Source organism: Lynx canadensis, chromosome B1, assembly GCF_007474595.2.
Source record: "Lynx canadensis isolate LIC74 chromosome B1, mLynCan4.pri.v2, whole genome shotgun sequence".
NCBI classification, from domain to species: Eukaryota; Metazoa; Chordata; class Mammalia; order Carnivora; family Felidae; genus Lynx; species Lynx canadensis.
This window is the reverse complement of record NC_044306.2, coordinates 83,089,754-83,102,318: the sequence shown is the minus strand read 5'-3', so window position 1 is coordinate 83,102,318 and position 12,565 is coordinate 83,089,754. Positions and strand designations below refer to the sequence as shown.

The 12,565-nt window shown below is 45.5% G+C and overlaps 1 protein-coding gene across 1 annotated transcript in view; it reads right to left on the bottom strand.

Annotated features, from left to right (window-relative positions):
* Window positions 1-11,804, bottom strand: part of FREM3 (FRAS1 related extracellular matrix 3) — an 86,145-nt gene extending 74,341 nt beyond the window's left edge. The window contains exons 1-2 of the mRNA XM_030313003.1: window positions 6,623-11,804; window positions 4,483-4,572 (exon numbers count right to left, since the gene is read on the bottom strand). Coding sequence (XP_030168863.1) covers window positions 4,483-4,572; window positions 6,623-11,804 — 5,272 coding nt within the window. The remainder of the gene's footprint in view (window positions 1-4,482; window positions 4,573-6,622) is intronic.
* Window positions 11,805-12,565: the final 761 nt, after the last annotated feature.

Below are 12,565 nucleotides of genomic sequence, written 5' to 3'. Positions count from 1 at the left end.
ACATATCTACAGTACATCGCCAAACTAAAAATTGTCTCACACCCATCTAATCATTCAGTGTGGCTTATTAGAAAGAATGGACTTAATGTTTCTGATGGTTCCTTTGGTTGCATCATTTTAATTCTTCAAATCCATTCTTCATTGTAAAATTTGAGATGATAACTTATATCTCACAGGTTATAGTAAGGATCAATTGAAATAACATCTGTAAAACACTTCGGAGAAATGTTAAGTGCTATATATATTAAGTTAATATTATTATATGGTAAGTGGAACAGATCTGTTCAGTGTTACATATAGTAGAGATATGCAAAATTTCAAGACAAATCTATAAGTATAATGACTTAAGAAGGAATACAAATGCACTTGACAGTATGCTTAACTGGTACAGTTCAGAGCTTTATAAATCTAAAATGTATTCTCTATTTCACCAGTGACTTTCATGAGAACCTTGAACATAATGAAGTTTACCACCAATGTTATAAAAAAGACTGAGATCTTAAACAGCAATGGCCTTAGTCTTGGTTACTGAAAATTGATGAGGCAGCAACTGATGCAACATACAAACCAGGTACATCGACAAAAATTTCCATGTGAATTCCCAGTTCAGCTCTGTATACAAGTATAGGTATGCTCATAACTATTTGAGAGGAAAGAAGAAACGTATCCTATTACGTTTGTGGCATGTGCGACTTCATTTAACTACAGCAGAACAAAAAGAAAAAGGCACAATTGATACAGGAAACAGGATGCGGATAGGCAAGCTATTCCTTTGTGCAGAGGCTGAGCAAGCACGGGCAAAACCTGTACCGTGGATTTGAGTTACTTCCTCTTCTTCCTTTGTCTCCTTAGCGGACTTCTAACAAATATGGAATCAGTTTATGAGTGGGCAGAGAAAAGGATGAGAAACCAAGAGTTCCAGGCAATACCCCAATAAGATAACTCACCATAATAGTTTAAAGTTGACCTTTTTAAATAATCAACTGATTTAGTTATAGAGTTTCAGGAATAAATTGTTAAACTTCTTTTTATCTAAAAGATGGGAAATAAAAGTTTGGTATCTCAGCTAAAAGTTCTAAAGGTAATAACATCTACTGTGTGCTTGCTTTGTGCCAGGCACACTTCAATGCCTTGTGTGGGTTGTTTCTTTAGTACTTGTAGTACTTAGAATGATGACCCTGTAAAGATGTCCGCTTCTTAATTCCCAGAACCCGTACGTATGTTTTATTACAGGGCAAGAGGGACTCTGCAGATGTGATTAAAGATTCTGTGATGGGGAGAGTATCCTGTATTATCCAGGTAAGCCCAATGTAGTCACAAGGGTTCTTGTAGTGAAAGAGGGAGGGAGGAGAGTTGGTGCCTTAGTAAAGCAACATGAGAAAGACTTGGACACTTATGGCTTTTAATATGGAATGGGACATTTTCTAAAGCTGGAAAGGCAAGGACATGGGTTCTCCCCTAGGGTGTTCATAAAGAAAGGCAGTCTTGTCTAAGCCTTGATTTTAGCACAGTAAGAACCATTTTGGACTTCTGACGGACAGACTTGCAAGTCTGTGTTGTTCTAAGCCACTAAATTTGTGGTAATTCACTATAGCAGCAATAGGAAACCAATCAAATCCTCATAATAATCCTATGAGATACACACTATGATTGTCTCCAATTCACAGATGAGCAAATGAAAGCACAGTTCCTCAAAGATACACAACCACTAAATGGTGGGACTGGGGTTTGAGTTCAGGGAGCCTGGTTTCAGAGCCTATGAACTGGAAGCCTTCCTGCTGTCAAGCTTTGGGGTTTTAATAAATTGCAGCTCTAGAGTCATACTGACAATGCTTTCACCTTTAAGACCCTGAGCTCACCTGAGGATGTGCCTAATGCACAGTCCTAGAGGTAGGGCACAGTCTTCTTTTAATGCCTCCAAAGTCGGTACCACCACTACCACCACCACCACCAAATTCTATTTCAGCCCATTGGTAAGAAAATGTATCCCTAGAAGTGTGTCCAATTCCAAAAGCTTAAATAACTGGAAGGGCTATACACTGTCAAGCTATATGCTGTCCCATTCTATTTGGGAAATATTTTAAAAATTGGGATATTTTTAAAGAAAAGATGAAGCTGGCTATTATACAGAAATAAATTTATACAATTTAAAAATACCTGGTACAAAAATGTTTAAGTGGGTCCTTTAGTGGTTGTAAACGATTCCAAGGATTCTAAAAATGGCAACATGGATCTCAGCTCTGTGTATGGCACTCAGAACACAATAAAAAAATCCAGGGAACAAATAAATGCATAAATATTTTTTAAAAGGTCACTTATTCATTTTGAGAGGGAGAGAGAGAGAAAGCACGTGCAAAAGAGGTAAGGAGTAGGGGAGGAGGAGGGGCAGAAAGAAGAGAGAAAGAATCACAAGCAGGCTCTGTGTCGTTCTCAGCACACAGAGCCCTATGCGGGGCTCAATCTCATGAACCGTGAGATCGTGACCTGCACTGAAATCAGGAGTTGGACACTTATTCGACTGAACCACCCAGGTGCCCCAAATAAATGCATAAATATTGAATCGGCATATGGACATACATATGTGTTTTAAGATCCAACTATGAGTAAATGTATCTGCAAATGTTTTAGAGTCTTGATTATTCTTATCACTTTAATTTGCTAGGGGCTCCTTTGTTAGGTGAAGAAGTGCTATCCTTGCCTTGTTCTCTGACTTCTGTTCATGATTTTATCTTCCTGAACAGAGGTGGTATAGCAATAGTGGTTAAGAACCTTGGCTTTGAAACCTGCAACACCTGAGTTTGATTCTAGTTCACCTTCTTATTACCTGTATGGCACGAGTCCAGTTAGTCAACCTTGGTGCCTTCATTTTCAAATGGGCATCGTAACATTTACCTCTTATTTTATAGTAAAAACCCAAAGTCGTAATGTATATAAGCATTGTCTGGCCCATAGAAAGTACATATTCAAAATGGTCGCAATATAAAATTCACATTTATCAACACAGACTGACTCTGTTTCTGATGTTGCCCAGAAAGCATAGTGTCCAAGTCAGATATATATCTTTTTAGAATATCATCCCACTCAAAATCAGAAGAATAGTCACTATAAATCATTTGGATCTCAAATGCGCTTTACATTAGTGAATCAGTTTAGAAGACTTAAATTCATCTTCATCTTTTTAGGGACTTTCATCCTTGGGAAACTGGGGAATGAAGGAAAGCTCTGTTTTTAAACTTCATGTGAAGGGTTCCTCGGTGGCTCAGTTGATTGAGCATCTGTCTTCTGCTCAGGTTATGATCTCACAGTTTGTGAGTTCCAGCCCCATATCGGGCTTCCTGCTGTCAGGGCAGAGCCTGCTTTGGATCCTCTGTCCTCCTCCTCTCTGGCCTCCCCCCATTTGTTCACACACACACTCTGTCTCTCTCTCCCTCCAAATTAAATAAACATTTAAACTTTAAGTGAGAAGATTGAGAGGAGGGGCTAGTGGTGTCCACTATAGTTAGTCTCATTAGAAGTGGAGAAGGTAACTCATTATTAATGAGCATCTACTCTGTGCCAAAGGCTTACATATATTATCTCACTTAATCCTCTTGGCAGCCCTCTGGAAGTTGTATGAAGACTGCCATTTTACAGATGAGTGAAATGAACCACAGAGAGGACAACATAACTTCTTCAAGGTCACATGGGGTCAGTTGGGATTCAAGCTCAGTATACCATATGGCCTTCATGTAGGTCTGCTTTCCAAACAGTCTTCAATGGTTACACAAGACTGAGGAAGAAAATGCATGTTACTTACTGGGAATGAGTAATGATTTATACTGAGAGAAGTTATTGAGTGGCAAGCAGCACACAGACATAATTTTTGCAATTATCGTGTTATACTGCAAAATAATTTTTCACTGACAACATAGTCAGCATATTCCTAGCTGTGTAAAGAGAGTGCCTGTTGTTAGCTAGTTACTTCCCATTGCGCTACTTTGAAGACAGAGTAAACCAATATAGGTGCAGCACACAGGCGATTTTTTAAGCAAGTTTTCCTCTATGCCAGTCAATATATTTTTCACTGCATCCATGAAGATTACAATTCTGAGAAGGAGCCACTAAGATTCAGTTCTGGAGCTGAAAATCCTAACAAAATCTAAGGGTGGATTTTCCAATGTGTTCCAGAATGATAGAAGTCACCAGTCAGATTCTCAGAACCTCCTGAAGAAAAGATTTACCTGCTTATGGGATGTCACACGTAATCTAGGTCAGGTAAAATACTTCATCTCTCATTATTGAAATTCCTCATTGCTTTGCCTTCCAAAAAACATTTGTCAAGGACCATTTGACATGGGATCACAAATAAAGCAAAAAGAATTCATTTGTTTGTATTATGACATATACTGATTGTGATTACTATGCAAATGATTTCGTTTTTTTCAATTTCATATTGCTTTTAAATAACCAAGACTCCCTTTTAAGGTTTCAATACTGACTTACCATTGTCTTCAACAGAGAAGTAGAAGAGGTCCTTTGTTGCTTTGCTGCCTTCATTCAACACATAGCAGATCCTGCTCTCATCAATGTCAGCTGATGAAAGAGCAAGTTTCACTCATCATAATGGCACAACAGAAAATGAGGATGTTAAGAACGTCAACATTTTGGGGCGCCTGAGTGGTTCAGTTGGTTAAGTGAACGACTCTTGATTTCGGGCTCAGGTCATGACTTCACGGTTTGTGAGATCCAGCCCCATGACGGGCTCTGCACTGGCAGAGCACCGTCTGCCTGGGATTCTCTCTCTCTCACTCTGTTCCTCCCCTGCTTGCTTTCTCTCTGTCTGTCTCTCTCTCAAAAATGAATAAGTAAACTTAAAAAAAAGTCAATATTTTAAGGCATGAAAATACTACAATAAAGAAATTTTAAAATGATGAAACGAACACAAATCTAACTTTTTAAAAACGATTAGGTGAACATGAATCTAAATTGTTCTTAATGTTATACCAGCAAAAATAGAACTTAGTTTAAAATGTTGTTACTGGGCTATGTGTATGAACTTTAGGATAATACCCCCCAAAAAGGACGTTCTAGATGTGCATGTTTCACAACATCTGGGCCCTCTATGGAGAGGTGAGTCCATGTGGTTTTAGGTCTTCTGCAAAAGCATGGAGCTTGGCCTGATGGCAGTTATTGATTAACTATTTGTCAAAATGAATTTAAACAAGAACAATGGCTGCATTCTAAGGAAAAAGAAAATGAGAATCAAATCATGACTTTTTATTATTACCTATTCTCTTGGATTTTTAAGAATTTGTCCCTTGGGTCTATTATCGTGTTTTTAGTATTTTAAAGACAATTTGCATTTTGGGGGTATTTATTTATAAAGATAATTCTTATGGGGTGCCTGGGCGGCTCACTCAGTTAAGCGACTGACTCTTGGTTTTGGCTCAGGTCATGATCTCACAGTTCCTGAGTTCGAGCCCCCTAATCAGGCTCCGTGCTGGTAGTGCGGAGTCTGCTTGGGATTCTCTCTCTCTCTTCTCTCTCTTGTAAAACCACATATGATTTCATTGGCTTTAGAGACAATTCTGAAAATGTAACTAAACTATTTTTTATTTTCATTTTAAAGTTTTATTTATTTGAGAGGAAGGAAAGGACAGAGGGAGAGGGAGAGAAAGAGAGAGAGAGAGAGAGAGGGAGAAAATGAGCAGTTAAGGGACAGAGAGGGAAAATCCCAAGCAGGCTTCACCCTCAGCATGAACCCAACACAGGGCTCAATCCCACGACTGTGAGATCACAACTTGAGCCCATATCAAGAATCAGATGCTTGGCTGAGCCACCCAGGTACTCTGATAATTAAATTATTTTTTAAACAGCCTTCATAAGTTTTACTCTAAGACTGCATTTAGGTTTAAATGTATTATATGTAGAAAATTCCTTTAATCTCTTCACATCTCATGCACACAGAGCTGCACGATAAAGTGTTAAGACAATGTAAAGGGCTACCAAAGAGACCAGGTGTCACATTGCCTGGGAAAACAGAGGAACCTGACTCAAGTTCACCATTAGTAGTAACAACAAATATATTTAGAAAGAAAAAATCCTTCAAACATATCCTTCTGCATTTAGGAAAATTTAGTTCTATGCTTTTTTTTTTTAGATGCAGAAATTACTTGAAAATTATTTGAAAACAATAAAATGTGCAGTGTAATATTTGTCTCTAAAATCTAAATATAAAATATCATCTTCAGAAAAGTAAACTTACTAGTGAACTATGAAAACAATTCCTAGGTATGCTTCTTTACTTAAAATTTGAAATTCAATGGATATTTTCAAAATTAATGTAATCATATCTTATGATGATATTTTTCAGAAGCTGTCCACCTGCGTTCTGTAATTTTAAGGCATAACTAAAAGCCTTACTAGCTGTCCAAGGGTTCCTGTTAAATGGGCATCCTGAGGAAATAGCTGAAGAAAGACTACTTGCCTTTTTTTGTTATCTGAATAATCTCGCATTCCATTGTATTTCATCAGAATCAGAATTTTTCTGCAAATGCAGAGCTTGGGACAATTTTAAACAGAACTGGGAGATCTAATCTGCTCAAGGAGAGGGACAGAGGCATCGGGGATATTGTTTACTAACCTTGTGTAAACACTCGCGTACTCTTGTTCCCAAGGCCAGTGTTGATAATGAAGCCATGCTCTGGTCCTCTGGTCACTTTATACTTCAGGAGCCCATGGACACTGTTCTGATCCTCTGTCCTCAGAGACCTGCTGGTAATCAAGAAGCTCATGTGTCCAGTGTGAAGGCGCTTCAAGGCCGATGCACCTCTGTTAATGGCAATCTGGGGGAGTCTGTTATCTAGGGAACTTATGTGGATCCTCATTACCTGAGGTTTGTGTGTCTCTAGGACAGTGTCTGGGAAGACATAGAAGTCAGCATGAGTGCCATCTGTCACAGTCAAAGAGAAACAGTCTTCAGTCGCCTCACTGCCATCATGCCAGTAGCTAATCAGGTTGTCATTCAGGTCTCGCTTGGTGAAGGTGGTCACAGGATGGTGGCCATTATACAAAATCCTGCCATGGATGGGGAGCTGGGTGATAGTAAAGAGGAGAAGATCATCTGGAGTATCCTTATCTTCCACTGTTAACTCAAAGGGAGTGATCTGTTTGCTTTCCCCTTCTTGCAGCATTAGTTTGTGGATGGTCAAGATAGGTTTCTTATCATCCACATCTATGATGTAGATCCTGAAGGTTCGGAACACAGGGTTGTGTCCATCAGTCACTTGAAACTCAAAGCTGTCCATCTTTATCTCATCATTTGAAGTGTGGACATAGCATATTTTGTTGCTAGCCAACTGTAGCTGAGTGAAAGAGGCAATGGGCTTCCCAGAGTGGTCAGAGCTCTCCAAGTGCCCGAGGCTAGGAGCCCGTGTGACTCTGAAGTGAAGCTGTTCATTAGGGCTGTTGATGTCGCTGGTGCTAAGCAGATTGGTGGTAAGGGTCACTCTGCCACCTTCTGTCAGGGTAATCCCTTTGCTAACCACCTCAGGTGAGACTCTGTCTAAACTGCCAACAGTGATGTAGAAGGAGCAGTCTATCAAAGGGTTAATCCCATCAGTCACATCAAATTTGACAATGTCAAGAACTCCTTCTTGGCCTGTGTGAGTGTAACAGATGAGGCCTCTGTTAATCTCATCCTGGGTAAAGTTCATCCCAAGGGTGAGGTTGTTCCTCACCTCCCCTCTGGGTTTTCTCAGTCGCTGTAGAAGCCCTTGTTGAGGCCCTGAACGGAGGACAAAACTGAGGCTCTTCTCATCGGAGTCAAGATCTGTGGCTTTGAGGACCCAATTTGTAATGACCTTAGTGTGTCTGGTCTCTACTTCCAGCCCATCATTAATGGTCAGCTGAGGGGTTTCATCATCCACTAGGATCACCACAATGGGTACCTTCCTGTGGGTAACGTGCTTGCCGTCACTCAGCCAGACCTCAAAACTGTCCTCTGTGGTCTCGGAGTCATCATGCTCATACACAATGGTGGAGGCCTCCTGGATCTCCTGTAAGGTAAAACTGTGGATGGGCTGGCTGCCTGTGGCCAGCTGCTGTACGATTCGTCCATGCTGAGGGAGGGCTGTGAGCTGAAAGTGAAGCTCATTCTGTGGCAAGTCAGCATCTGCTCCATTGAGCAGTGGGGTGTCTATGACCAGGCTCATCCCCTCTAATACCACAAACTCACCAGCAAAAAGTTCAGGCTGCTCGTCATTGGTGGGTAAAATGATTATGGGGAAGACAACATTTGGGGAGAAGTTGATGCCATCAGAACAATAAAAGGTGAATTGATCTTTTTGTGGCTCTACCCCCTTGTGAATACTCTGTACATAATTGATATGCCTCACTTGGATATCACTGATGGAGAAAGCACTGATGGGGCTACCAGCCCGTGATTCTTTTGAGCCAGGAGCTGGTGCAATGTTTTCCAGGTAGCCAGAGGCTGGCTGACTGGTCACTGTGCATAGGATTTCATCTTGGGGTGTGTCCACATCTTCAATACTGAGATGTTGTAAGGTCAAGGGACTCTTCCCACCTTCATCAACAATATAAGACTCTGCCACTGAGACTTTGGGTGCCACATTGTCCACAGGCAGCACAACCACTTGCACCTGCACTCTTTCCACTATGCTGTTCCCCACCAACCACTGATAAGAACCCTTGGAGAGGGTGAGGCTGAAGGCATCATGTTGTTTCTGGAAACCAACTTCACCCCCAGTGTGGACATAGACTACTGCCCCACTGATGAGGTCCTCTTGGGTGAATTGTTCTGCAGGTAAACCATGCACGAGAATAGTACCCAATTTTGGGCTATCTTCCAAAATGAAAGACAACATCAAGTCATCTGTGCCCTTCTTTTTGCCATGTATGATGCCCATGGTGATCTCAGTGGCTCTGTTCTCTAGTACATCAATGGAAACATCTAATAATGGACCACCTGTAATAGAGATCCTGGGAGTTTTGTCAGCTGTAGTGGGATGCACAGAAATCTGGATGGTGATGGGTATGTGGTGAACCCCGTCACTTACCTCCAGATGGAAGGTGTCATTGGTAGTCTGGTCTCTGTTGTGCTGGTAAGAGACACTCCCATTAATTACATCAGCTTGCATGAAAAGCTCTCCTGGGGTCATATGTTTGTTTAAGTAGTACAAGTGTCCATGTTGGGGACCCCAGACTAATATGAAGACAATCTGGTCAACATCTGTGTCAGGATCTATGACACCCAGTTCATTCCTGCTGAGGATAAAACTTTCTCCCTCTAAGACAGCAAAGCCTCTGTTGGTGACTTTGGGAGGCTGATTGTCCACAGGCTTTAGGAATATCGTGAATGTGCCAGGCACACTATTGCCTGCAGCATCCTCCACTCGGTAGGTGAACTGCACAACCCGTCGTGCGACACCCAGCATCTTCTGTGGGGGCTGATAGGCAACTTGGTGCAGATTTACCTGGGCCTGGGTGAAGTGCATGATGGGCATATCTGGCGAATCAGTGAGGACAATTTCTCCAGCCAGGACTTGGTGGTTGTCATCTGTGTCAGTTGGGGGTGTCAGCAGGGTGTACCATAGGTTCTGGTCATCTGAGTCCTCATCAGTATATTGGAGGAATTTCTTCTGGAAGTGAGTGAGTTGGTATTGTTGCACAGTCATTTCTAGAGTAGTTCCTGGAAATAGTTCCGGACTCTTCAGGTCCACTGGTTGGACCCTGACAGTGAAGAAGTGTTGGTTGGATAGATTGGGTGGCTCATGGTCATCCTGTACATGGAAAGTCAGCCGGGCCACTACAGGTTGAGGGCTATGGGGTCCAAGATAGCGGTAGAAGAGTTTCCCTCCCATTATGTCTTGCTGAAGCCATTCAGTCACCACCTTCTCATAAAGTCCTTCTCTTTCCACATAAGACCAGTCCTCATCTTCAGGGGACTGAGGTGGTTCAGTCTGCCGCAGCAGCATCTCCCCCTGGTACTGACTGGAGTAGGAGGAACCAGGGGCTAGATCCCGCCCTCCCTCTTCCTTTTTCCCTTCCAGAGGCTGGTCCTCCAGCACAAAGTGGATGGTTGAGTCCTCAGAGTCAATATCAGTAGCACTCAGGACAAAGGGGGAAATCTGGACCACGTGTCCTTCTGTAACAGAGAGCCCGGTGTTGGCCTTGACCTTTGGTGGTTCATCATCGACAGGTATGACGGTGACGGGGAAGAGGAATTCCACCTGGTGGTGTCCATCCTCCATCCGGAAGATGATGTTGTCACTGTAGGTGTTGCTGCCATCATGCTGGTAAACCACTCGCCCTGCTGCCAGGTCCACCGGTGTGAAATGCTTGCACCCAGCGGGTGCCCCAAGCACCATCAGCTGCCCATGTCTTAAGCCCCTAACTGCAGTTACTGTCACTTCTTCCAGGTTATCATTATCACTGATCTGAAGGCTGTGGGTGCCGGACAGGGGCTTGGACTGACCTTCAAATAGCAGCAGTCCCCGGTTATATCTAGCCACTGGGGCCAGAGTGTTCACGGGCTTCATTATCACCATGAAGGCAAAGGGGTCTGAGGTGGCACCATCTCCATCCACCACCTCCAGCTCTAACTGGAAGAGCTGCTCTGAATCCAATTTCTTTGTAGGGGGCTGATAGGCAATTTTCAGTTCCCGAAGCTCCCGCTGGGTGAAGAAGGAGACTGGAAGGCCCAGGGGGTCGTCAGTGCTGACCACGTACCCCTCGTGCCCTCGTGTGGTTGTGGGGGCATTGAGAATGTTGAAGACCAGGTCATCAGGGTCAGACTCCGTGTCTTCCGCAGCCAGTGCGTCAGGGGTCAGGGCTGTCAGCAAGAACTGATTGACCTCCATCATCATCAGGGCCACAAAACTGGGCCGAGGTGCGGTGTTCTCTACTCCGTCGCGGATGTTCACCAGCAGCTGGAAATGCTCACGGAGCAGCACCTCGGCTGACCCCGCGCCTCTGTCTTCTGGCCCTAGCAGCTCCGCCATAAAGGGCACATAGTCCCGACTGGGCGACAGGGTGGTGGCGGTATGCTGGTAGCGCACCCCAGCTCTGACAAAAGCCTCACAGTCTACGCCCTTGCCCCTGGGGAGAGGGGCCCCCATGGCGTCCACCAAACGCCCATACTTGGGCAGTGGGCCGCCCTGGGGAGGAAGAAGGGTGAGCCGGCACCTGCTGGGGGCAGAGCCTGCGGACGCCAGGGACGCAAAGTCCAGCACTCTCTTGTCGATGGCATGGCTCCAGCCCCGCAGCTTCTCCACCACCAAAGGCCTGTTGCGCATCACTAGCTCCGGCTGGGGAAACACCACGTCCACAGCCAGCGTGAAGGGCAGTGCTAGCGTGTAAGTCGGGGCGTCGTAGCGCAGCTGCAGCCGCACCCGAGCGCGCCCGGGGCTTCGGGAGCCGAAGTGGGTGTACTGGACCTGGCGGGGTCCGAAGGCGCAGGGGAAGCGGCCGGGGGAGAGCGCGCCGTGGCTCAGCGGCAGGGCTTCCAGCACCGTCACCTCGCACCAGTCCCCCGGCTGCACTCGAATCACCAGGTCCCGGAGCGGGTCGAGCCAAAGCGAGCGGCCCACAGGAACCCGGAGTCCGGGGTTGGCGATCAGGACGCTAGGGCCGTCGGGGCTACTGACGCCCGGTGCGCCCCAGGTGGGCCAGTAGAGCGCAGGGTGGTCTTCAGTCCCAGGCGAGGGCACCTGCCCATGTAGCACGGGGCAGCTCAGGAGCACGCAGGCGAGCGCCGCGACAAGCTGCCGGGGCGTCCCAGCGGGGCGCCGAGAAGTCCCAGCCATGGGACCTCGGCGCTGGAATGTCCCGGAGACTGCCCAGTCCGAAGAGGGCAGGCTCAGCTGCAGGTGCAGGCTGGGGAGGGAGTGGCTGCTGTCCAGTCGGGAGCCGAGGCGCGGACTCAGCAAGAGCCGGTGGCCGTGCTTCGGCTGTGGCAGGTAAAAGCCGCGGGGAGAAGGGGCTCTGCCCACCTTCTGCCCTGCTTGAGTCCCAAGTCTCTCCTCGGCTGGTTCCCGGGACCGCTGGATTTGTCCCAACGCCCCGACACCTAAGGCGAGGGTGCCGGAGTTCGCCCCTCCTCTCCTTTGTGCCTTTAACCTGGCTACCTTACTGACCTTCGTGCCCGGAGGGGTAGTCGGCCACCGCGCAGCCCCGGCTGCCTGCTTCAAACCAGCTGGTCGGGATGTTCTCCCCGGACGCCTCAAAGAGATTGTCCTTTAGGACTGGGAGAGTGACAGCGACTGTACCGGGTCAGTTCTGCGCGTGGAAGACACGGCGCTCCCGCGGTCCGTTCACCCAGGCAACCGTGTTTCTGATGGGGGGGAGCGCCACCATACCTCTTCCTTACCGCTGACAGGCGTGCATTTTCTAGCCGAAATTGAGTCTCACTTCGGACATAAAAGAAGCTAGTGGGAGCTATTTTGCAAACAGGATTTTCTAGCTGCCTGTCTGATGAAGCTGCTTATTCCAGATCTTGTAATTCGGTGCTTCCAAAATAACCCTGGCATTTTTCTTCTGCTCACTTCTTGAGGAACAAGATGCGCAT